General features: G+C 37.7%; 1 protein-coding gene across 1 annotated transcript; it reads left to right on the top strand.

Annotated features, from left to right (window-relative positions):
* Positions 1-4359: 4359 nt before the first annotated feature.
* LOC127425411 (double-strand-break repair protein rad21 homolog A-like) lies at positions 4360-23398 on the top strand. The gene is made up of 14 exons (XM_051671409.1): positions 4360-4489; positions 7092-7279; positions 7422-7551; positions 9256-9355; positions 9499-9605; positions 10935-11144; positions 11271-11396; positions 13003-13134; positions 13389-13612; positions 15573-15726; positions 15863-16008; positions 17028-17189; positions 21815-21898; positions 22121-23398. The coding sequence occupies exons 2-14, from the start codon at positions 7136-7138 to the stop codon at positions 22310-22312; spliced, it is 1911 nt and encodes a 636-aa protein (XP_051527369.1). The 5' UTR covers positions 4360-4489; positions 7092-7135; the 3' UTR covers positions 22313-23398.
* The last annotated feature ends 4346 nt before the right edge of the window (positions 23399-27744 follow it).

Here is a 27744-nt window from a genome sequence, read left to right as displayed (position 1 = left end):
TTCGTATCGCAGTGTGAGCCCTCCCTTTCTAATGCAGCACGACCAACTATTGCTCACTTTCCCTGTTCGACTGCTTGCTGGGCTTACCCGTCTGACTGCCGTGAGCGCTCTCTCTTTATAGAGCAATGTCCCGTTCTAATCGCAGTGTGAGCCCTCCCTTTCAAACACAGTGCGAGCCAACTCTCATTCTCACCTTCCCCGTTCGACTGCTAACTGGGCTTACCCATTAAAACGCTGTGAGCTAAACCTCTCTCTCTTAGAACAGTCTCCCATTTGAATTGCAGTGTGAGCCCTCCCTTTTGAACGCTCATTTTCACCTTCCCTGTTCACATACTGTGAGCCCGCCTAATTCTACGATGAGTGGTGGTCTCGTTCGAATCACAGCGTAGCCCTCTCTACCAGCAATCGTACAAGAACGCACCCTCAAACAAATGCTTAAAGCACTCCCTCTGTTCACATTTTATGGGGGAAAACAATTCAGAAGCATCCGCCAAGCCAATTTACCAAATAGAATTGTTGCTGGCTTGCTGTCCTAAATACTTCCTGCCATAGTCATGGTACTGTTCTTTCATCATAATGCCTTTTTGGGGGTAATCAAGACTCAAGTCGAGTCTCGAGCTCCGAGCCCTCCAGTATATGGACAGCAAGCCAAATACGTTTACTGCTTCAACACAAGATTACATTAACATATGAACTACTGAAATGGAGTTAATTAACAGAGGTTTGGGAGGAGCATGTTAATTTTAATCTGACAAATCACAGCCCACGAGCAGGAGTATATAAGCCGCTGCTTACCTGTTTCCTGTGACAACTCTCCTGACATCCCACCTCCACCCCATCTACACCTATTCTCTAGATTCATTATCTGAATAAGTAAAGTCCGGGGGGGTAATCAGGACTCGATTCGAGTCTCGAGCTCCGAGCCCTCCAGTATACGGACAGCAAGCCAAATATGTTTACTGCTTCAACACAAGATTACATTAACATACGAACTACTGAAACAAGGTAATGGAACTTTATAAAGATGGAAAAGGATATAAAAATATATCCAAAGCCTTAAAAATGCCAGTCAGTACTGATCAATCACTTATTAAGAAGTGGAAAATTCTATCTCTTGGTATCTCTTGATACCAAGCCAAGGTCAGGTAGACCAAGAAAGATTTCAGCCACAACTGCCAGAAGAATTGTTCGGGATACAAAGAAAAACCCACAGGTAACCTCAGGAGAAATACAGGCTGCTCTGGAAAAAGATGGTGTGGTTGTTTCAAGGAAGACAATACGACGATACTTGAACAAAAATGAGCTGCATGGTCGAGTTGCCAGAAAGAAGCCTTTACTGTGCCAATGCCACAAAAAAGCCCGGTTACAATATGCCCAACAACACCTTGACACGCCTCACAGCTTCTGGCACACTGTAATTTGGAGTGACGAGACCAAAACAGAGCTTTATGGTCACAACCATAAACCACAATCACTGATGTTTTGGGGGTGTGTGAGCTCTAAAGGCACAGGGAATATTGTGAAAATTGATGGCAAGATGAATGCAGCATGTTATCAGAAAATACTGGCAGTACATACTTCTGCATGAAAGCTGTTCATGGGATGCCCTTGGACTTTCCAGCACAACAATGACCCTAAGCTCAAGGCCAAGTTGACCCTCCAGTGGTTACAGCAGAAAAAGGTGAAGGTTCTGGAGTGGTCATCACAGTCTCCTGACCTTAATATCATTGAGCCACTCTGGGGAGATCTCAAACGTGCGGTTCATGCAAGACGACCAAAGACTTTGCATGACCTGGAGGCATTTTGTCAAGACGAATGGGCAGCTATACCACCTGCAAGAATTTGGGGCCTCATAGACAACTATTACAAAAGACTGCACACTGCCATTGATGCTAAAGGGGGCAATACACAGTATTAAGAACTAAGGGACTGCAGACTTTTGAACAGGGGTTATTTCATTTTTTTCTTTGTTGCCATGTTTTGTTTTATGATTGTGCCATTCTGTTATAACCTACTGTTGAATATGAATCCCATAAGAAACAAAAAAAATGTGTTTTGCCTGCTCACTCATGTTTTCTTTAAAAATGGTACATATATTACCAATTCTCCAAGGGTATGCAAACTTTTGAGCACAACTGTGTATATATATATATATATATATATATATATATATATATATATATATACTCGGCAAAAAAAGAAACGTCCGCTTTTTCAGGACACTTGTATTTTAAAGATAATTTTGTAAAAATCCAAATAACTTTACAGATCTTTATTGTAAAGTGTTTAAACAATGTTTTCCATGCTTGTTCAATGAACCATAAACAATTAATGAACATGCACCTGTGGAATGGTCATTAAGACACTAACAGCTTACAGATGGTAGGCAATTAAGGTCACAGTTATAAAAACTTATGACACTAAAGAGAACTTTCTACTGACTCTGAAAAACACCAAAAGAAAAATGCCCAGGGTCCCTGCTCATCTGCGTGAACATGCCTTAGGCATGCTGCATGGAGGCATGAGGACTGCAGATGTGGCCAGGGCAATAAATGTCCGTACTGTGAGACGCCTAAGACAGTGCTACAGGGAGACAGGAAGGACAGCTGATCATCCTCGCAGTGGCAGACCACGTGTAACAACACCTGCACAGGATCGGTACATCCGAATATCATACCTGCGGGACAGGTACAGGATGGCAACAACAACTGCCAGAGTTACACCAGGAATGCACAATCCCTCCATCAGTGCTCAGACTGTCCACAATAGGCTGAGAGAGGCTGGACTGAGGGCTTGTAGGCCTGTTGTAAGGCAGGTCCTTACCAGACATCACCGGTGATGGTCAGACTTGCGTTGATCGTGAAAGGAATGAACGTTACACCGAGGCCTGTACTCTGGAGCGGGATTGATTTGGAGGTGGAGGGTCCATCATGGTCTGGGGCATTGTGTCACAGCATCATCGGACCGAGCTTGTTGTCATTGCAGGCAATCTCAACACTGTGCGTTACAGGGAAGACATCCTCCTCCCTCATGTGGTACCCTTCCTGCAGGCTCATCCTGACATGACTCTCCAGCATGACAATGCCACCAGCTATACTGCTCGTTCTGTGCTTGATTTCCTACAAGACAGGAATGTCAGTGTTCTGTCATGGCCAGCAAAGAGCATGGATCTCAATCCCATTGATTACGTCTGGGACCTGTTGGATTGGAGGGTGAGGGCTAGGGTCATTCCCCTCAGAAATGTCCAGGAACTTGCAAGTGTCTTGGTGGAAGAGTGGGGTAACATCTCACAGCAAGAACTGGCAAATCTGGTGCAGTCCATGAGGAGGAGATGCACTGCAGTACTTAATGCAGCTGGTGGCCACACCAGATACTGACTGTTACCCCCCCCCCCCTTGTTCAGGGACACATTATTCCATTTCTGTTAGTCACATTGTTCAGTTTGTCTTAGTTGTTGAATCTTTTTATGTTCATACAAATATTTACACATGTTAAGTTTGCTGAAAATAAAAGCAGTTGAAAGTGAGAGGACATTTCTTTTTCTTTATATATATATATATATATATATATATTCTTCTCCATGGAGCCCCAGATTAAAAAAAAAAAACAACAAAAAAACAAAAATAAATACTGGCTTCAAAGGATTATAGACTGTATTCAGACTGCTAGATGTGTGAAAGCTATCTCATAACAAATCTTTATGGTACAGTATGTTTTGTGTAAGAACAATTTGCTCAAAGACTTCTGTTCATATAGAATTTAGAAAAGAGAGAGTGTATAGGAGTTCCCAAGATTTCCTTAGATCTGGAGCAGAACAAGTAATGATACCAGATCAAGCTGCATCAAGCTCATCTTTATTCTATTCATCACATCCATCCATCCAGACGGTAGTGCAAGGCTATGCAGCATCAAATCTTTATTTTGGATGGAGTGTGAGCACCATCAGGTGGCTATAAACTGGGATTTTCAGAGTTGTATTATTACAACTCTGAAAATCACTTAATCATATTTTTGCAATATGGTGCAATTTTTCTTTTCTGTTTGATCTAAATGTATGTTTGTTTTTTCTCTTGTAGGGTTATCATAATCATTTGTTCCAGTGAACATTAGGATGTCAATAACCTACAGCTTTTCTATTGCTACTTCAAATATGTGTCGTTTTTTCAGAAGCTGCCTTCTCAATTTTTTTAATGTTAAATGTCACATTTTAAGGAATATAGTGCCAATTGGTCTTTGACTCTTTGCTATAATCATCATGATCGGCATCACTGTAACTATGCACACAGTATAAGCATCAGTTGCTGGTGTGACATCGCCTTCATATGGATCAGTTTCCCCCATAAACATCTTGCACATTTTTATAAACCTCACGGCGGGAGGGGGGCGTCGCCATTTTGTTTGTTTTAGGGCAACTGTACAGTGGGAGGAGTGAAAAAGGTACCCTAGAAACAGTTGCTAAATACGGAAAGCTAAGATAGGACCGCTCTTCGTAAGTACTTTAGGCTAAAACATCAATAAAATTGATTTAACTGCATGCATTTAAAGCATAACCATTCATGCTAGAAGATTCCATGCTCTCTCTCCATACAGTAGCGATCCATTACAGGCGCTATTTAACTCTATCTGTCAACATTAAATATCTCTGTTTAACGCAAAAATGACTTGTTATCGGAAGAATGTGTTTGCCGCTTTTACGGTTGTAATGCACGAGCTAAATCCGCACATGGCGTGAACCTATGTATAAATTCCATGCAGATGTTGATCTCGCGACAGCAGACCGTTAGCTTGTTAGCTCTTCATTTAGCAACAGCCTTTTAAAATGTATGCCACTCATTGTTTTATATTATTAACGGTCATTAAATAGGTAAGACATTCCATAGATTATTGTAGCCCTAGAATAAAATCACCAAGCGTTAAAGACTAAAAGTGCTCAGATAAACGACGTTCGCCAGTCTGCATCACACAGGCCCCGCCATCAGACTGACACTGACAGTCACACACACCCATTTCTGTACTGTGGGCGTCTTCTCTAGGAAGACCTTAACGAAGCTAGACCATTAAACAAATATAGAAATAAAACTGTGAACTGTTATAGCTGAATAAATGCATAGATATATTATTACAACAAATGTTACATTCTTAAACAAACATGTTGGCCAGGAAAAGTCATGGACATTTTTTATATCTTAAGTCATTCCTATAGTTAATATACATTTTTCTTGTAATGCTCTGTTCTGAAATATTTCATCGACTGGAATTACTGTAGTGTCAAATAAAAGTTGCTTGCAAACCACAGTGATATCCGATTTATGAGCAAATCATTCTTTTTAATTGATCAAAACCATTCACAAATTGGTATTTGAGTCATTCATTGGCTAATCTGACTGACTTTTAATGATTTAAAAAAAATCACAAACACCTGGAAAAGTCATTGAAATTTATTGATCAAAATGTGTGGGAACTCTGATAGTTATGTGTTATGAAATGCCTTTTTTTTTTGTTGTTATTTTAATGTAGGGTATCATATTTTTGTAGGGTTAAATTATTATGTAAAACATAATTTTCCACACTCATTCTGACCCTCTGTCAGAAACACTTGGTTTTGGTGCTGCTTCTCTTTTAAGACAGTAAACGGCCAATGTTATGATTGGCACTCTGCTCTTGACTGACCTGCCATCTCACTGCTCACTGCTGTTGGGCGGGCTAGGGAAGTGATAAGGTAAAGTAGGCATTGATGTGTTGTTGTGGAGGTGGTCAGATGCAAATACGAGTCTTGGTTTTAACAAATGCTCTTTTTGCAGTGAGGAGGTTTTGAGTACTTTGCAAGTTTTGAGTTCTGAAACTTACAGTATGTTTTTATAGTAAAGTGACCTCTTATACATCAAGAGATGAAGGGAAATTTGATTCATGTCATGACCCTTTTAATATGCAGAGACAACTATAAGGAAGCCATTTGTAGGTTAATTATCTAAAAAAAACTCTAAACACTCCCTACATCGGGGCAGTGGTGGCTTGGCGGTTAAGGCTCTGGGTTAATGACTAGATGGTCAGGGGTTCAAGCCCCAGCACTGCCAAGATGCCACTGTTGGACCCTTGAGCAAGGCCCTTGACCCTATCTGCTCCAGGGGCACCGTATCATGGCTGACCCTGCACTTTGACCCCAGCTTAGCTGGGATATGTGAAAAAAAAAGAATTTCACTGTATATGTGCAAATGTGTGATAAATAAAATTAATTATTATTATTATTATTTAATCAAGTAAATCACTTCTCTGCCCTTAAAACAGTGCGCTCTTTAGGTATGCATGCGAGTAGAATGAAAAGATTCAGGACATAGTTCATCCAGGGTCGTGGCTAATGACAAGTGACCTGAATGTATGACGTAATAAAAGCAACTGCGGTAATAATCTACTCTGGTTTTGTTAAACAAGCACCATTTAGGCACAAGGAACAACTTGAAAAGAGCTGTCTGAAACAGGTTCACCTCCGTTTCTTTAAATCCAGCGTTTTGAACGTGATGTCTCCTCAGCTACAGAAGAATTACGGGATCGTAAAGTGTCTAGTTGATACACACTTCAGAAGCTCACAGGAAATAGTATATCATCCTGGTATTTCTCGCTTACTGTTTTATGAATACTGAGGAATCGGACATACAGCTCCATTGGCATACTGTTTTTGGCATACTATATACGAGGGAAGCATGGATATTTGGACGTAGTGACTGTGTCTTTGTGGCACTATAAAAATTCCTGTGTTTGTTTTGAGTGATCGGTCCAGCCGAACAAAGCAACACTGACTCAACAAGTGGTGTGAATTGTGGGTGGGATTATCTGTTTGTTTGATCAACTGCAGACAGGGGGTGTATATCGAAAATAAAGTAAATTTTTGCAATTCCGTTTGGTGGTGCTGAAATGACACACTTCAGCTTTAAAATGTAGTTTAGTTGGTGTAGTCGGGTTGATTCAGTCTTATTACATAATAATTTTTGATTTGAGTAAAACTAGTTCATTTAGATGTTACCACATGAAGAAAAAATGTAGTTACCTGACAAAACATTTCTTACTAGAAATGCCAACCCTGTTTTGTTCTGTAGGTACAGCGTCCCCCACCACCTCAGTGTGAGAAGGTGTAGGGACGATGTTCTACGCTCACTTTGTCCTCAGCAAGCGTGGGCCGCTGGCCAAAATCTGGTTGGCGGCCCACTGGGATAAGAAGCTGACTAAGGCACACGTGTTCGAGTGCAATCTGGAGAGCAGTGTGGAGAGCATCATCTCTCCAAAGGTTAATGGTCTTTAAATCACACTGTTTTAGTGTACTTTTTTCCTGTAGATTGTATTACTGTTTTGTATTGTTGAGCTTTAACCTTCTTGCAAACCTATTTAGTGTAATACCATTTATTTATAATGTATTTTAAATTTGATAGGTAAAAATGGCTCTTCGGACATCTGGCCACTTACTCCTGGGCGTGGTGAGGATCTACCACAGAAAAGCCAAGTACCTGCTGGCAGACTGTAATGAGGCTTTTATTAAGATTAAAATGGCCTTTCGCCCAGGTAAGTCATGGCTAGACTAAATAAAAAGTAGATCCCGTTGTTCTGCAAGAGGTGCACATTTCCATGTTGCGTATATACAGGTGCATCTCAATAAATTAGAATGTCGTGGAAAAGTTCATTTATTTCAGTAATTCAACTCAAATTGTGAAACTTGTGTATTAAATAAATTCAATGCACACAGACTGACGTAGTTTAAGTCTTTGGTTCTTTTAATTGTGATGATTTTGGCTCACATTTAACAAAAACCCACCAATTCACTATCTCAAAAAATTAGAATATGGTGACATGCCAATCAGCTAATCAACTCAAAACACCTGTAAAGGTTTCCTGAGCCTTCAAAATGGTCTCTCAGTTTGGTTCACTAGGCTACACAATCATGGGGAAGACTGCTGATCTGACAGTTGTCCAGAAGACAATCATTGACACCCTTCACAAGGAGGGTAAGCCACAAACATTCATTGCCAAAGAAGCTGGCTGTTCACAGAGTGCTGTAGCCAAGCATGTTAACAGAAAGTTGAGTGGAAGGAAAAAGTGTGGAAGAAAAAGATGCACAACCAACCGAGAGAACCGCAGCCTTATGAGGATTGTCAAGCAAAATCGATTCAAGAATTTGGGTGAACTTCACAAGGAATGGACTGAGGCTGGTGTCAAGGCATCAACCACACACAGACATGTCAAGGAATTTGACTACAGTTGTCGTATTCCTCTTGTTAAGCCACTCCTGAACCACAGACAACATCAGAGGCATCTTACCTGGGCTAAGGAGAAGGAAAAACTGGACTGTTGCCCAGTGGTCCAAAGTCCTCTTTTCAGATGAGAGCAAGTTTTGTATTTCATTTGGAAACCAAGGTCCTAGAGTCTGGAGGAAGGGTGGAGAAGCTCATAGCCCAAGTTGCTTGAAGTCCAGTGTTAAGTTTCCACAGTCTGTGATGATTTGGGGTGCAATGTCATCTGCTGGTGTTGGTCCATTGTGTTTTTTGAAAACCAAAGTCACTGCACCCGTTTACCAAGAAATTTTGGAGCACTTCATGCTTCCTTCTGCTGACCAGCTTTTTAAAGATGCTGATTTCATTTTCCAGCAGGATTTGGCACCTGCCCACACTGCCAAAAGCACCAAAAGTTGGTTAAATGACCATGGTGTTGGTGTGCTTGACTGGCCAGCAAACTCACCAGACCTGAACCCCATAGAGAATCTATGGGATATTGTCAAGAGGAAAATGAGAAACATGAGACCAAAAAATTCAGATGAGCTGAAGGCCACTGTCAAAGAAACCTGGGCTTCCATACCACCTCAGCAGTGCCACAAACTGATCACCTCCATGTCATGCCGAATTGAGGCAGTTATTAAAGCAAAAGGAGCCCCTACCAAGTATTGAGTACATATACAGTAAATGAACATACTTTCCAGAAGGCCAACAATTCACTAAAAATGTTTTTTTTTATTGGTCTTATGATGTATTCTAATTTTTTGAGATAGTGAATTGGTGGGTTTTTGTTAAATGTGAGCCAAAATCATCACAATTAAAAGAACCAAAGACTTAAACTACTTCAGTCTGTGTGCATTGAATTTATTTAATACACGAGTTTCACAATTTGAGTTGAATTACTGAAATAAATGAACTTTTCCACGACATTCTAATTTATTGAGATGCACCTGTACTTAATAGATATAAAGAAGAATGCATTGTGGACTGTTTGACACAGGTGTGGTTGACTTGCCTGAGGAAAACCGTGAAGCTGCCTACAATGCCATTACATTACCTGAGGAATTCCATGACTTTGATCAGCCTCTTCCAGATCTAGAGTGAGTGCTGCTTGTTTTTTGTTTTGTAATTTATGGAAAAGATAAGTTTCATTGCATGATGTCATTGCTGTTGTGTCAGAATTTCATTTAGATTTTAGATACATACCGTTGGTGTTGACCCTTCCTTGTGTTGTGGATTGCAGTGACATTGATGTTGCTCAGCAGTTCACCCTTAATCAGTCCCGTGTGGAGGAGATCACCATGCGAGAAGAAGTGGGAAACTTAAGTTTACTGCAAGAGAATGATTTTGGTATGGCATATAAGACACCTCTTTTTTTATGGTATTGCTTTCAAATGTGCTTGACATTTTAAATAATAGTATAACAAATAAATAGTGATTAATCATTCATTTGTCCCTTTAAGTAAGTCTGCACATGCTGAATTAGCCTTAAAGGAATATTCTGTGTTGAATACAAGTTAAGCTCAATCGACAGCATCTGTGGCATGATGTTGATTACCACAAAAACTAACTTCGACTTGTCATTCCCTCTTTTACAGTGAGGCACTTACAATGAAAGTGAATGGGGCCAATCCGTAAACGTTAAAAAACTAACTTTTTCAAAAGTATAGCAACAAGATGTAAACAACATGCTTGTAAACATGATTTTAGTGTGATAAAATCACTTGCTAACCTTTTCTGTGTAAAGTTATAGCCAACTTCACAACTGTTGTAAACCCTAAAATGACTGTAAAAACTTCAATTTAAGCAACCTTACAGATCAAATAAGGCACAAGTTTTAACTAAGGATGCACAATATGAAAATTTTTGGCTAATACGTTATCGATTTTAACAAAAAACTATAGGCCATACTGATATTTTGCCACTTACCTTTTTTAGTCATCAGATCACTGTTTTACTTAGAAATGCTTACAAATTTATGAAGAGGTACTAAAGCATTTCTACTCTTCAAACAATAATTAATTTCTAATATCTCAGAAATCAAAGCCTGCTGGTTTCAAAGCATTTTGGATGGTTTCCCTCATCATGTAGCCGATAGGTAAGTGCCAATTTCACAACAGTCATGTCCGTTTATGCCGTCTTTTTTTCATATTAATGTGAGAATGAGAAAGAATAAAAATTAAATATTACATGTTCTTAGGAGTGCCAACCCTTCTACATATTGTGGTTATTATTATTTCTGGATTGAGCATTTGAATTACTAATTAATTACAAATAATACATCGTTTTGTTATATCGATGTTTTCATGCTTATTACCGATGGTTTTAATTTGGTCAATAATTAGTCGATAAATATCAGCAACTGATACATCTCTAGTGCTTTTTTATAAAATTATAAGCTTCACATTTCTGCGTTTAAACCCTCCAAAAATTGCCCACATTCACTTTATTGTAAGTGCCTCACTGTATCATCGATGTTTGCTTTTTTTTTTAAAGAAAAAGACAAGTAAAAACATTTTTTGTAGTAATCAACATTATGCCACAAATGCTGTCGATTGAGCTTAACTTCTATTGAACCTGCTATATTCCTTTATCTCAATGTTTTTGTTACCATAGTATGATCATGTTAGACATCATTTTGACCGTTCAACTTTTTCATATTCATATTTTCCTTCTCAGCTGATTTTGGGATGGATGACCGAGAGATGATGCGAGAGGAAGGTGCATTTGAGGTGGACATTATCCACGGGGCATCTGCATCTAACCTGCTGCTGGAATCAGAGTCAAGTAGCGGACAGATAGCTGACAAGTCCAATCACCTGGAGTATGACCAATACAAGGACGATTTTGGCGACAACCCAATGGAGAGCAATGAAGGAGGCATGCTGGGTAAGAGGGGGACATTCATGAGCTGGGCTTATAGTAATGTAAAAACCTTATCATTTAAGTTTTTTGTGACAAAATATATGACAAACATCCATTTGAAACTGAACTTGCTGGTTCCTTCACCAAAAGTGGACAAGCTCCTCAGTAATGAGGATGGAGGCGGTATTTTCGACGACCCTTCAGCCATTACTGAGGGTGTGATGATGCCCCAAGAACACGGTGGAGATGATGAGGATGATTTTGACAATCTTTCACGTAAGATGGCATATAGAAGCTGAAACTAACATAATGATATCTACAAAGGATTGTTTACCCAAAAATGAACATTTGTTCATCATTTACTTACAAGTGTGACTTTCTTTCTTCTGTGGAACACAAAACTACATGTATACTATATTGCCAAAAGTATTCGCTCATCTGCCTTTAGACACATATGAACTTAAGTGACATCCCGTTCTTAATCCATAGGGTTTAATATGACGTCGGCCCACCCTTTGCAGCTATAACAGCTTCAACTCTTCTGGGAAGGCTTTCTACAAGGTTTAGGAGTGTGTTTATGGGAATTTTTGACCATTCTTCCAGAAGCGCATTTGTGAGGTCAGACACTGATGTTGGACGAGAAGGCCTGGCTCGCAGTCTTCACTCTAATTCATCCCAAATGTGCTCTGTCGGGTTGAGGTCAGGACTCTGTGCAGGCCAGTCAAGTTCTTCCACACCAAACTCGCTCATCCATGTCTTTATGGACCTTGCTTTGTGCACTGGTGCGCAGTCATGTTGGAACAGGAAGGGGCCATCCCCAAACTGTTCCCACAAAGTTGGGAGCATGGAATTGTCCAAAATCTCTTGGTATGCTGAACCATTCAGAGTTCCTTTCACTGGAACTAAGGGGCCAAGCCCAGCTCCTGAAAAACAACCCCACACCATAATCCCCCCTCCACCAAACTTCACAGTTGGCAGAGTGCAGTCAGACAAGTACCGTTCTCCTGGCAACTGCCTAACCCAGACTCGTCCATCAGATTGCCAGATGGAGAAGCGTGATTCATCACTCCAGAGAACGCGTCTCCACTGCTCTAGAGTCCAGTGGCGGCATGCTTTACACCACTGCATCCGAAGCTTTGCATTGCACTTGGTGATGTATGGCTTGGATGCAGCTGCTCGGCCATGGAAACCCATTCCATGAAGCTCTCTACGCACTGTTCTTGAGCTAATCTGAAGGCCGCATGAACTTTGGAGGTCTGTAGCGATTGACTCTGCAGAAAGTTGGCGACCTCTGCGCACTATGCGCCTCAGCATCCGCTGACCCCGCTCTGTCATTTTACGTGGCCTACCACTTCGTGGCTGAGTTGCTGTCATTCCCAATCGCTTCCACTTTGTTATAATACCACTGACTGTGGAATATTTAGTAGCGAGGAAATTTCACGACTGGACTTGTTGCACAGGTGGCATCCTATCACAGTACCACGCTGGAATTCACTGAGCTCCTGAGAGCGGCCCATTCTTTCACAAATGTTTGTAGAAGCAGTCTGCATGCCTAGGTGCTTCATTTTATACACCTGTGGCCATGGAAGTGATTGGAACACCTGAATTCAATTATTTGGATGGGTGAGCGAATACTTTTGGCAATATAGTGTAAGTTAATATGACGCAATGAAAGTGAATGGTGACTGGGACTAACATACTGCCTAATCTCCTTTTGTGCACCACGGAAAAAAGTTGTAACAACATGAAGGTGACAGAATAATGGCAGAATTTTCATTTTTTGGGTGAACAATCCCTTTAAGCAACTACATAAGATATATATTTTATGTAACGGTCGTTTTTGGTTTGCATAAAATTTGAAATGTTGCATTTTGTCCAATAGCAGCAGGAGGTCCAGACAGTCCAGATTCTGGTCCTGTGGAGCAGCTTCCCACCATGACAGACCAGACTGAACAGACCACCCTGGTCCATAATGAGGAGGAGGCTTTTGCTCTGGAGCCCATTGACATCACAGGTAATAATAGCACATTTCATATATGCTATTTAAAGAAGAGGTCTTCAACCTTTTTAATTTATTTTTATTTTTTTTCTCACAAAAATTAGTTTGAGATCAAACAAAAATTGGTGGAACCTCTGCAGTACCGCTATAGACCCCTGATTTAAACTTAAGTTACATATCAACATTGGTTCCTTGCCGATATACAAAAAGACATTTTCATTTATCTTAGGCACATTTCATTATGCCATGCTTATCTTTGGCTCTATTAGTGAAGGAGACCAAGGCAAAGAGGAAGAGGAAGCTGATTGTGGACAGTGTGAAGGAGCTGGACAGTAAGACCATTCGTGCTCAGTTGAGTGACTACTCTGACATAGTCACCACTTTGGATCTGGCTCCCCCCACAAAGAAGCTGATGATGTGGAAAGAAACAGGAGGAGTGGAGAAGCTCTTTTCTCTGCCAGCTCAGCCCCTCTGGAACAGCAGACTGCTGAAGGTCAGGATAGATCTCTGGAACAAGCTATGAGAACACTGTAGCATTAATCCAGATTTTGATGGAACAAAATACATAGGTAGCCATTTTATTTTTTTGAACACCAAAATACGTTAAAAGAAGGGCTGTCAATAAATATGTTGAATCAAATAGACCTTTTTCACAGACTGTGAAGACACGTTTCCACCTTGTTTAGCAGTGTAAATCTAGCAAAAAATTGTATATATGTATATATATGTATATATACTTATTGTTATATTACCCTGGAATTAGTTTTAAAACACAAATTACCACAGCTGTCAGGGGGTTTCGATTACAGCTGCTCCCATCTGACTGTCTTAATCCACCGTTCTCTATTTCTTTCCTCCAGTGGATTTTTTTCTTTTGATTTTGGAGCAAATGGGTAAGTTAAAATAATATTTGCTGTGGTCTCCCATTCACTCCCATTCACCACTGTCGAAGTTTACCCTGCAAACATTTACTTCCACGTTCCGAAACCCAGAGTGTGAAAAAGGTCTATTAATTACATGATATTTCGATTAATCTAATATGTCAATTTTTACAGAGAAAGGCCCCAAATAAAATTATTAATTATATAATGATTAAATTATTATAAATATAATATATACAATAAATATATTCATTTAGATTATTAAAATACATTACATTATTGTGGCAGACAAGTACAGCTTTGATTAGGCAATATAAAAATTACTTTAGAAGGTAACATATTGTTTATTTCCATATTATTGAACACATCAGTTGGGACTATCATTGGCCTACAATCCACAGCAATTCATTTTGCAACTGAATTCGTCAATCTGTCCAAAGTAGACTATTATAAGGGCTTTTCTAAGGATGAATCAATGTGCACACAATCTGATTGATGATTTTGGAGTGTCTTATTTTGATTGCGTTGCATCATAAGCACAGAGTTTTATGATGCTGTGTAAAGTTAAATGTAGTTTGAAACACTTCTCTAGTCCCCTGCATTCGGAGTTGTGCTCCATCCAGCTGTGTTTGAATGCAGCAATAAGTCCTCATCTGCGCGGCTGTACAAGTGTGCAGCACTTACTGTGCCTTGTTGAAAACATGAAGGTGGTACTTTAAGCTTGAATTGCTCCGATGGTAGGAATATTCCTTTTTACGGCCCGGGGGCATGATTAATTGCGTTAATTTTGAATTAACGTGTTAAATCGACAGCACTAGATGGACAGTATGTTTTACAGTCTTAACATTGAACTATGTATTTGCTGAATGCAATTCCAGTAAGGTTGGCAAAATTCAGTAGGGTCCAAAAGTTTCAGACCACTGGTGAAAATGCATCTATTTTAAGCACACTACATTTACGTTTGTATAATTTTATTAAAAAAAAAATATTACATGAGTGAAAAGTCAAGTTTAAAAAAATTGACAAGAATTTCAGAATTTCTTAGTATTTGGTATGTTGTTTTTTTTTTTTTTTTTGTCTTTTGCTTTAATGACAGCATGCACTCGAGCTGGCATGGACTTCACAAGTTTGTGCGAAATCCATGTTATTCCAGTATGATTTGAGAGTGTTTCAAAGAGCATACTGTGTGCTTCAATGGAAATAAGGAACTCTGACCTTTTGTACAAAGGAATTAAAATGCTCCTTGTCACTTTATCATTTTATGTCATAACTTTTTATTTGGTTTGAATTTTTCAAAATGCTAAAACTTACTGTATATTTCCAGGTATAATTTAATTTTGAATCCCAGATTTTCAATGTGGTCTCAGACTTTTGGACCCTATTGTATTCAGAATGGCATACAGTAAATTAATTTACACTCAGTGGTGCTACATTCTGTCACAGACAGAAAGAACAAATGAGGTGCAAACTAAGTAACATCAAGATGTGGCAGAATGTATCAAAGGTTCTTCTTTAACATGAATAACTCCCCGGTATCATCTGTCCTGATATCAGCTCTACTCCTTTATGCAGATGTTCACACGGTGCCTGACCCCTCTGGTGCCTGATGAACTGAGGAAGAGGAGGAAGGGTGGAGAAGCAGATAGCCTGGATGAGTTCCTTAAAGACTTGGAGAACCCAGAGGTGCCACGAGAAGAGTCCCTGTCTCAGCAAAGAGATATCATTGGTAAGAGAAGTTGTATCAATTTAAATGAATCATATGGGACATAATATAATGGCAATATAACTGATGTACAGTACATTTGATAATGTGCTTTTAGATAGAAGTTATGTCACTAATGCCCATGCTTGGCTTTTTGCAGACCAGACCATCTTGGAGGAACCCAGTGTGTTACAGGCCTCAGCCATGGAGGGCAGTCGCACAACTCTTGATGAGTCAGTCATGCCTCCTCCTTCTGGACACCGCGGACAGAAGCGCAAAGCTCAGGACACAGAGCCTGCCTTGCCTGTGAGTCCTACATTCAGATTAAACAGGCTAATCACGCTTGTCCTTAGAGTAACAAGCAAGGACATAGAACTCAAAACTTTTAATTCAATGCATTTCTTTCCAGTATGATTTTGCAAAGTGTTTGCCTTCTTAGCCTTATTAGTAGGTATTCATGCAATTTTGCAATGACCACTAGGGGGTTGTAAGTGCTGTTACAGGGATAGTTCACCCAAAGATGAAAATTATCTCATCATTTACTCATCCTCATGCCATCTAAGATGTGTTAGACATTCTTTCTTCTGCTGAACACAAACGAAGATATTTACATGGAGATTTCGGATCTGTAGGTCCATACAATGCAAGTGAATGGTGATCAGGCCTTTTGAAGCTCTAAAAAAGGAGATAAAGTCAGCATAAAAGTAATCCATAAGACTCCAGTCGTTTAATCCATGTCTTCTGAAGTGATCCAGTTGGTTTTGGGTGAGAACAGACAAAAATATAACTATTTTTTTCACTGTACATCTCTAGGCACAATCATGATTTCAAGCTCGATTACACTTCCTTGTGCTTGACACATGTGTAGAGTGCTAGATGGCTCTATAGGAAGTGTCATCGAGTTTAAAATCATGATCGCCAAGGAGACTGCTGTAAAGATGTACAGTGAAAAAGGAGTTACATTTAGGTGTTCTCACACAAAACCAACAGAATCGCTTCAGGACATGGATTAAATCACTGGAGTCTGATGGATTTTGTTTATGCTGACTTTATCTGCTTTTTGGAGCTTCAAAGGCCTGATCACCATTCACTTGCATTGTATGGACCTACAGAGCTGAAATATTCTTCTAAAAATCTTTGTTTGTGAAGAAAGTCATACACATCTGGGATGTGGCATGTGGGTGAGTAAATGATGAGAGAATTTTCATTTTCGGGTGAACTATCCCTTTAAATCAGATTCTACTGTTTTTCCCAGTAATTTTTTAACTTGAAATAGAACTAAGTGGCTTTCTAACAAATCTATGCTTACACCTCTTTTCATACAGATGCTTGAGGATGATCGTTCCTCCATTGTGTCCACACAGCACATAAACATGCAGCAGGTGGAGCTCCCTCCTGAGGACTCAGGCAACATCTCACAGCTCATCTCTGAGTTCGACCTCATTGGAGAGAAGAGCAAAGACAAGAAGGATGATGATGAGGAAGAGGTGAGGAAGATGTAATCAGGTCATCAAGTCTTATGAGAAACATTTATCTTACCCAAGGCATTATTATACCTAGCCTGACTAATAAGCCATACTGTAAATGAATTATATGGGTAGTTTTTCATCTTCATGTTTCAGCTTCAGTGACCTGTGGTGTGACATGCTATAGTGTAATTCATTTAAAAATATTTTAAGTTTTCCATAATTATCATACATGCAGTTTTAATGACCTCATATTAAAGAGACAACATGGAATAGTTGTGCTTTAAAATCATTTCTTGCCAAATTTGTCATATCACAGATACTAGTGAAGGGAATTAAAATTATGAAAAATTTAAACCAGTTACCAATTCCAGAAGAAATAAAATTTCCCTTGAACAGATACAGTATGTAAATTTTAATCTAAAATCTTGATTTAAAAAAGTGTAATTAAAAATATTCATGGACATTTTATATGTTAATAACTCAAATAGTAACCAGGATAGATTCTGAGCATTTATCTTAGTCTGTACGCAATGTTTTAAATTTTTTTTATGCATCTGATTCATCTTATTAGTCTGTTAAAACTAAAATTTGTAACTTTTTATGTGTTAAACTAATGTATTCTGTCCCATTTTAATATGCAGAGGCAACTATAATTAAGTTATTTAAGGTTAATTTTCTAAAAAACTAGTGATGCACCGATATATATACTGTAGGCTGCTGCTATTTCTCAGCCAATTATTGACAAAATTAATACCATCCGCATATCGGTTATAAGCATGAAAATGCTGATATGAAAAACTGATGGTTTATTTATAATTGATTAGTAACTCGTAGAAACTCTGTGAATTCAAATGCACAATCCAGAAACAATAATAGCCACAATATGTAGAAGACTTTGAGTTTTGAGACATCGGTATGATACCCATTAATGCTGCATGATTGATTGAATTAAGATTGAAATCGCAATATGGCCTTGTGTGATTACTAAAACCTAAAAGCCTACATTTTAAAATATAGTCTACATTCAGCGCTTCAGTCAGCGTTGTGAGCAATCGGGGCCCTCTAGCGGTCTGGATTGCATTATCCATTATATTTTATGCCACTATAATACAGATTTTAAAAGTGGGGTTTGTTCCTTTTGTTAAAACTTCTTATTTTTCCATGATGTGGTTTTGCAATGTTCTGTTTCTGTTGTATTGTTCTGTTGTATTTAACTGCAAACACAGAAGTGCAAAAATGTTTTTTTTATATCAGTCATATTTGGTTATTTTTATTTTATTTTATTTCTTTTTTTTATTTATCTTTCATTGTGGCTCTCTTTAAAAAAAAAAATCCTGTCATGTGTTCAACAGATCCAATCCATGTTTAATGGAAATTATTTATTGTTAGAACAGTAAAAAAGCTTTTTTACCTCTTTGACATTTTTGCATAATTACAAAGTAAAATCTGATGACAAAATAAGGTTAGTGGCAAAAAATTAGGTATTGGTATCGGCCTATAGTTTTTTTGTTAAAACAGTATTGACCAAAAATTTTTATATCGGTGTCCCTATACAAAACTGTAAACACTGTGTCTCTGTGGTGCTATGAAAATTACGGTTTCTATCCAATTGTCTCGCAAAACTGCTAAAGGACCACGAACTGTGTGTCCAAACACCTAATCGTTTGGGATAAAACCAGTACTCTCCTGACAGACTTCTCGGGCAGCCAGCATTTTTGGAATGCCAAAGACCGTTATAAACTCGGTAAGAGTTTTCACCACAGATATTGATGTAATGGTGCGGAGGGGATAAGCTGCAGGGTATCGTGTTGATGCACACATAACTGTAAGCAAATAAATGCTGCCAGATTTTGATCGAGGCAGAGGACCCATACAGTCAATGATCAGATGCTCAAATGGCTGACTAATAGCCGGAATAGGAAACAATGGAGCTTACCCATCATTTGGCAAGTGTGATGCGTTCTAATGTACGCAGCAATATCTTTTTTCAATTTCGGCCAAAAGAAATGCGGTGCAAAATGCGGTCATAGGTTTTCCTTTCACCCCAGTGACCAGCAATGTCACCATGAGCAGTCTGCAGGACTAAAGGACAGAATTTAAGGGAAATCACCTGCATGATGGGGTCAACGGCAAAACTGGCTCAATGAGGAATCCAGTTTCTCATCAACATTCCATTCTGCACAAAATAGCCATGAGCAACATCTCCGATTAAACAGGTAAAACGTAATCAAACAGTTCTGTGAGAGTAGAATCAGCTCGCTGTTCAGCTATCATGTTAGGGCAGGACACAGAAAGAGACTCAGGTAGAGAGAACTTTGGCTCCATACATACTTCACTGTTGTCAGTCCTAGGTACACAGGGAGAAGGTTGGTTAGCACTCATAGCTCGAGTTACAGCACAAGCTGTAAATACTTCGGGATACTCTTGTGCACTCTCATCAGACTCCTCTGGTGACAGTGGAACAGAAGAAACCACAAGAGGTGGAGGAACATCAGGCCAAACCCGTCCACCTGCCAAGTTGTTTCCCAGAATTGTGTCAACCCCTTCAACTGTCAGTAAGAGACACACGCCAACCAATACTTCCCCATTCACCAGATCAGAAGATAACACTATTTTGTGTAAAGGAACAGACAAAGTGGTTAACCCAATTCCCGAATAAGGACACTAGTCCCAGTATCACTTACCCGGTGATAATGGCAGTACCGACTGTAAGACAAAAGACTCTAAAGCCCCTGTATCTCTCAATTTTGACTGGAATATTTTCGTCACTTTCAATCAATGACACATAACCATTTGTAATAAATGGAGCATACTCCAAGTCTCTAACAGTGTTCATGGCATTGGACTGTTCTTCACAGGCAGACTTAACTGAACTAATAGTTACAGGTGCCACAAGCACAGCAGGCTTAATGTGCATAGAAGTATTTGAATATTTACCTTTAAACTTAAGCACAGGACAGTCGTTTTTCCAATGTCCTTTACCACAGCAGTAGTTAAAAAAACAAATCAGCATTCTTAGGTGTCATACGATCAGTTTTAAGACCAGACAGCTCCTTATTTTTACGAGACTCGCCAAAACTAAGCTTATGAGTCAAATCATACTCATCATTAGCACAGCCACTTCCGCAGCTGTATTAACTTATGCTTGCTTATATATGTAGCGATTTGAACAGGCATGGAATTTTTTAATTGTTCAAGCACAAATAAATCATACAATTCCTCAACGCTTGTAACTCAGATGCAACACACCAATGATTTAACAGGGTGATGAACTCTCTGGCAAACTTAACTTGAGCTTCATTCACCCCTTTGGATAAAGTTCTAAACATTTAGCGGTATGGAAATGGTACCAGTTCATAAGCTTTTAGAACAGTGTCTTTAACCATAGTGTAATTTTCACTCTCTGATACCGGCAAAGCAATGTAAACCTCTTGAGCCTTACCAGTAAAAACACATTGTAAAATCAGTGTTTGCACTTTATCAGGACAACCTTTTGCATCAGCCACATGCTCAAACAATGTGAAAAATATATCAGGATCTCTTGCATTAAATTTTGGTAAAAACCACAAATTTCCGACGGTGTCGAATGAAGGATCACGCTGAGAAAAATCAGCATGACTCTCATTAACAAGTTTACCTGCTCGAAACAAATCTAGACAGTATTTCTGAAGCTCAAGGTTACCTTGTTCACTTTGTTGTTTTAAACGCTCTAACTCAAGCTGTAATAACAACTCTTTTTGCTGCTCAAACGTTAAAGAGCGAGCCAAACTGCGTAAAGGTGGCATTGAAGGTTAGTTCACCCAGAACTCCTTTATCAACCAAATTCGCTTTGAGAATCTCTTTAACTGTATCTTTTAATCATTTTTCACCTATTTCAATCTCAAAATGCTCAGTAATTTTCAATAACTGAAAATTGCAACAAACAGAACAAATCGAAACAGAACAAATGTAGAACTTTTTAAAAACTCCCACAAAATCTCAAATTATGAGCAGAAAGTAAATGAGAAAATTCATACCCAAACAATCCCAAAGCGTGTCTCCCAAACTACGGTGGATACAAATGTTCAAAACAATAGCGCAACAAAGTTTGTAATCATTTGGCTGACAAAATCAGTGTGAGCAACCAAACACCCACCAAATAGCCAATGACTACAAACTAACAAAAGTGCTTAAATTAAATTTACAAATCACACCAAAACAAAGGGGTCATTCAAAATCTCCACAAAAATCCCGGACGAGCCCCCATTTGTCATGACTGGCTCGTAAGCCGTGACATACAGGGAGACCAGACGTGGATTAAATTCTTATAAAAAATACATTTATTAAAGGAAAATGTTTACATAAAATGAATTAACAAAAACAACAGAAACCAAAAAGAACACATGTCTGAATAGGAAAAGGAGAGAGTGAAGACTGGGCGAGAGCCGCTTAAATGCCATGCAGCATTGACTGGCACAGGTGTATCTCATCAATATTGATGAGCCAAACGACTCCATTCACCACCAATCTGCAACACAGAATACAAACACAAAAGAAAAACCAATACGGCCCAAAGGTTGCTGTAACATTGCAATTCCGTTCAGTGGCGCTAGTTTTGTAGAAATTACACACATCAGCTTTAACTTTGAATTTGTGTCTGAAAGGAGGAGGAGGGTCAGAGTGGAGACCAGGATCAGGAGGAGAGGAGATGGAACAAGAGAACACAGCAAATGCTGCATGGATTACAGGTTTGGCACAATTTTCAATTGTTTTTGTTTTAGGTTTTCTTTATTGTACACATACTGTAAAATGGCATTAAGTTGTTTCTTCTCCTCAGGGCATATTCAGTCTAATATAAAACAAACTGATTTAACATCAATAAATACATTTTCTCAGGAGCATTTTAGTGACATATGTAATTGGATTGTGGCACGTTTCTTTTTCTGACTGCTCACTTTGAATTTCCACAGAGGGTCATTGCTAAGACTGGAGCTGAATCAATCAGCTTGCTGGAGCTGTGCAGAAACAACAACAAGAAACAAGCAGCTGCCAAGTTCTACAGCTTTCTAGTGCTAAAGAAACAGCAAGCTGTAGAGCTCAGGCAGGACGAGCCCTACAGCGACATCATCGCCACCCCTGGCCCCAGGTTTCACATATTATAGACTCTTTATAGTCAGCACTGCCAGGTATTTGTTTTATATTATGTGTTATGTAAATCTCTGCATGTGCATTGTTATGCATACTACATGTGCTCTCTGTCTCACATGCAACAATAGACTTTTATCATGTCAAAAAAGTGGTTATTACAGCAGTTTCTCGATACATGCATGGACATTGGACATGTTTTTGAAAATATTATTGAAGTCTTTAAAAAAGTAAATGATAACAATTTTGTGTGTGGGGGTGGGGGTGTTATGTGTATGGAAGTGGTCAAAAATGTTGGTATGTTTTCATAGGACAGTAAAAAATCATTGCAGTGAAAATCCATAGCTGTGGTGTGCTTTGAGGTGTGTTCTCTTAAGTCATTCAGTTTTTCAGATACTATTTTATATTATTTTATAAGTAAGGTTGCATCATTTTGCATGCTTTGAATTACATGTTGACACATTCAACAAATTCTTGTTTACTTTCATGAAAGTGTTTGATTTATTGTTTTAATTTAAAAGAGTGACATTTTAGCTATATATATATATATATATATATATATATATATATATATATTTAAAAATATATTGAAGTATTTGTCTTAGAGAGTGTTAACCCATTGTGTTTTTTTTTTTTTTTAAACAAAACTACTACTACTACTACTTCCTGAGCTTTAATGTTTGTAAAGCTTCAAATTTGCTTGTCTAAGCTGATTGTTATATATTGTGCTATACATTGGTTATAATAATATTGTGCCATTTGTTGTAAAGATATTTTTTTTTTGCACAAGCATCTCATAGTGCATTCTATTTAAAATGCTGTTATAGAAATGACAGTGCCCTGAATGATATTTCACATCTTATATGGTTAATCAATAATCACAATCTGTTACAGTGCAGTTCAGTCCTTTATTTTAAATGCCTTATTAATTTGTTTTATTCATTTTTAGATTTTTAGATGAAGTACACAACACTGTTAATGATAAAAGGTATTATCATTTAAGTATATTTGATCTACACAACATCAGCTGTCATTTGCTTGTATCCCTAATTATTCATACAACCGTGTTATGTAATTTTTGTAATAAAACGTGAATGAATCCCTGTGGCCTGAATGGATTATTTTATGCCAAAACACTAGACGCTATACACTTATACACTAGACTCTATACACCAATACACTAGACTCGATACACTAATACACTACACTCTATACACTACATTAATACACTACACTCTATACACTACACTAATACACTACACTCTGTACACTAATAGACTAGACTCTATACACTAATACACTACACTCTATACACTAATAGACTAGACTCTATACACTAATACACTACACTCTATACACTAATAGACTAGACTCTATACACTAATGCACTAGAACTATACACTAATACACTAGACTCTATACACTAATAGACTAGACTCTATACACTAATACACTAGACTCTATACACTAATACACTAGACTCTATACACTAATAGACTAGACTCTCCACTAATACACTACACTCTATACACTAATGCACTACACTATACACTAATACACTAGACTCTATACACCAATGCACTAGCCTCTATTCACTAATAGACTAGACACTATATACTAATACACTAGACTCTATACACTAATACACTAGACTCTATACACTAATACACTAGATTGTATACACTAATAGACTAGACTCTATACACTAATAGACTAGACATACACTAACAGACTAGACTCTATACACTAATACACTACACTCTATACACTAATAGACTAGACTCTATACACTAATAGACTAGACTTTATACACTAATACACTACACTCTATACACTAATACACTACATTCTATACACTAATACACTAGACTCTATAAACTAGACTCTACACAAAAACACTAGACTCTATACTAAAACACTAGACTCTAAACACTAATAGACTAGACTCTATACACTAATACACTACACTCTATACACTACACTCTACACTAAAACACTAGACTCTATACACTAATAGACTAGACTCTATACACTAATACACTACACTCTGTACACTAATACACTAGACTCTATAAACTAATACTAGACTCTATACACTAGACTCTATAAACTAGACTCTACACTAAAACACTAGACTCTATACACTAATACATTACACTCTATAAACTAATACACTAGACTCTATACACTAGACTCTATAAACTAGACTCTATAAACTAGACTCTACACTAAAACACTAGACTCTATACACTAATACACTACACTCTATAAACTAATACACTAGACTCTATACACTAGACTCTATAAACTAGACTCTACACTAAAACACTAGACTCTATACACTAATACACTACACTCTATACACTAATACATTACACTATACACTAATACACTAGACTCTATACACTAATAGACTAGACTCTATACACTAATACACTACACTCTATACACTAATAGACTAGACTCTATACACAAATAGACTAGACTCTATACACTAATACACTAGATTCTATACACTAATAGACTAGACTCTATACACTAATACACTACACTCTATACACTAATACACTACACTCTATACACTAATAGACTAGACTCTATACACTAATAGACTAGACTCTATACACCAGTACACTAGACTCTATACACCAATACACTAGACTCTATACACCAATACACTAGACTCTATACACCAATACACTAGACTCTATACACCAATACACTAGACTCTATACACTAATACACTAGACTCTATACACCAATACACTAGACTCTATACACCAATACACTAGACTCTATACACTAATACACTAGACTCTATACACCAATACACTAGACTATATACACTAGACTCTATACACTAATACATTAGACTCTCTACACTAATACACTAGACTCTATACACTAACACACTACACTCTATACACTAATACACTAGACTTTATACACTAGACTCTATAAACTAGACTCTACACAAAAACACTAGACTCTATAAACTAGACTCTACACTAAAACACTAGACTCTATACACTAATAGACTAGACTCTATACACTAATACACTACACTCTATACACTAATACACTACACTCTATACACTAATACACTAGACTCTATAAACTAATACTAGACTCTATACACCAATACACTAGACTCTATACACTAATACACTAGACTCAATACACCAATACACTAGACTATATACACTAATACACTAGACTCTATACACCAATACACTAGACTATATACACTAGACTCTATACACTAATACATTAGACTCTCTACACTAATACACTAGACTCTATACACTAATACACTACACTCTATACACTAATACACTAGACTTTATACACTAGACTCTATAAACTAGACTCTACACAAAAACACTAGACTATAAACTAGACTCTACACTAAAACACTAGACTCTATACACTAATAGACTAGACTCTATACACTAATACACTACACTCTATACACTAATACACTAGACTCTATACACTAATAGACTAGACTCTATACACTAATACACTACACTCTATACACTAATAGACTAGACTCTATACACAAATAGACTAGACTCTATACACTAATACACTAGATTCTATACACTAATAGACTAGACTCTATACACTAATACACTACACTCTATACACTAATACACTACACTCTATACACTAATAGACTAGACTCTATACACTAATAGACTAGACTCTATACACTAATAGACTAGACTCTATACACTAATAGACTAGACTCTATACACTAATAGACTAGACTCTATACACCAGTACACTAGACTCTATACACCAATACACTAGACTCTATACACCAATACACTAGACTCTATACACCAATACACTAGACTCTATACACCAATACACTAGACTCTATACACTAATACACTAGACTCTATACACCAATACACTAGACTCTATACACCAATACACTAGACTCTATACACTAATACACTAGACTCTATACACCAATACACTAGACTATATACACTAGACTCTATACACTAATACATTAGACTCTCTACACTAATACACTAGACTCTATACACTAACACACTACACTCTATACACTAATACACTAGACTTTATACACTAGACTCTATAAACTAGACTCTACACAAAAACACTAGACTCTATAAACTAGACTCTACACTAAAACACTAGACTCTATACACTAATAGACTAGACTCTATACACTAATACACTACACTCTATACACTAATACACTACACTCTATACACTAATACACTAGACTCTATAAACTAATACTAGACTCTATACACCAATACACTAGACTCTATACACTAATACACTAGACTCAATACACCAATACACTAGACTATATACACTAATACACTAGACTCTATACACCAATACACTAGACTATATACACTAGACTCTATACACTAATACATTAGACTCTCTACACTAATACACTAGACTCTATACACTAATACACTACACTCTATACACTAATACACTACACTCTATACACTAATACACTAGACTTTATACACTAGACTCTATAAACTAGACTCTACACAAAAACACTAGACTATAAACTAGACTCTACACTAAAACACTAGACTCTATACACTAATAGACTAGACTCTATACACTAATACACTACACTCTATACACTAATACACTACACTCTGTACACTAATACACTAGACTCTATAAACTAATACTAGACTCTATACACTAGACTCTACACTAAAACACTAGACTCTATAAACTAGACTCTACACTAAAACACTAGACTCTATACACTAATAGACTAGACTCTATACACTAATACACTACACTCTGTACACTAATACACTACACTCTGTACACTAATACACTAGACTCTATAAACTAATACTAGACTCTATACACTAGACTCTATAAACTAGACTCTACACTAAAACACTAGACTCTATAAACTAGACTCTACACTAAAACACTAGACTCTATACACTAATACATTACACTCTATAAACTAATACACTAGACTCTATACACTAGACTCTATAAACTAGACTCTATAAACTACTCTACACTAAAACATTAGACTCTATAAACTAATACACTAGACTCTATACACTAGACTCTATAAACTAGACTCTACACTAAAACACTAGACTCTATACACTATACACTAATACACTAAAACACTAGACTCTATACACTAATACACTAGACTCTATACACTATCGTTTTTAAGCGTGATCTGAGCTCAAAAAGCACCACTTATAATACCATATTCACATTTTACTGCTGATTTGACATTTGTTCTTTGATCGTAATCTTGGACAGCAGTTTGCAGATTTCGGTCTTTCCCCATTTAAGTCAATAGGAGCTGTACTCTTATGCAGCTTTTTACATTGAAAATAATTCCCCATCTTGGCCTGCCCAAGATGGGGAAGCTTTTGACACAAGAGACTTTGAGACA

Source organism: Myxocyprinus asiaticus, chromosome 34 (assembly GCF_019703515.2).
Source record: "Myxocyprinus asiaticus isolate MX2 ecotype Aquarium Trade chromosome 34, UBuf_Myxa_2, whole genome shotgun sequence".
NCBI lineage: Eukaryota > Metazoa > Chordata > Actinopteri > Cypriniformes > Catostomidae > Myxocyprinus > Myxocyprinus asiaticus.
This window is presented reverse-complemented; position numbering and strand designations above follow the sequence as displayed.

What these genes read in the sequence shown, in the direction of transcription:
- LOC127425411 (XM_051671409.1), top strand. Translation starts at nt 7,136, where the DNA reads ATGTTCTACGCTCACTTTGTCCTCAGCAAGCGTGGGCCGCTGGCCAAA. An exon ending in TGATTTTGACAATCTTTCAC is followed by an intron (nt 11,397 to 13,002) that starts GTAAGATGGCAT and finishes TTTGTCCAATAG; the next exon opens with CAGCAGGAGGTCCAGACAGT. An exon ending in ACACAGAGCCTGCCTTGCCT is followed by an intron (nt 16,009 to 17,027) that starts GTGAGTCCTACA and finishes CTTTTCATACAG; the next exon opens with ATGCTTGAGGATGATCGTTC.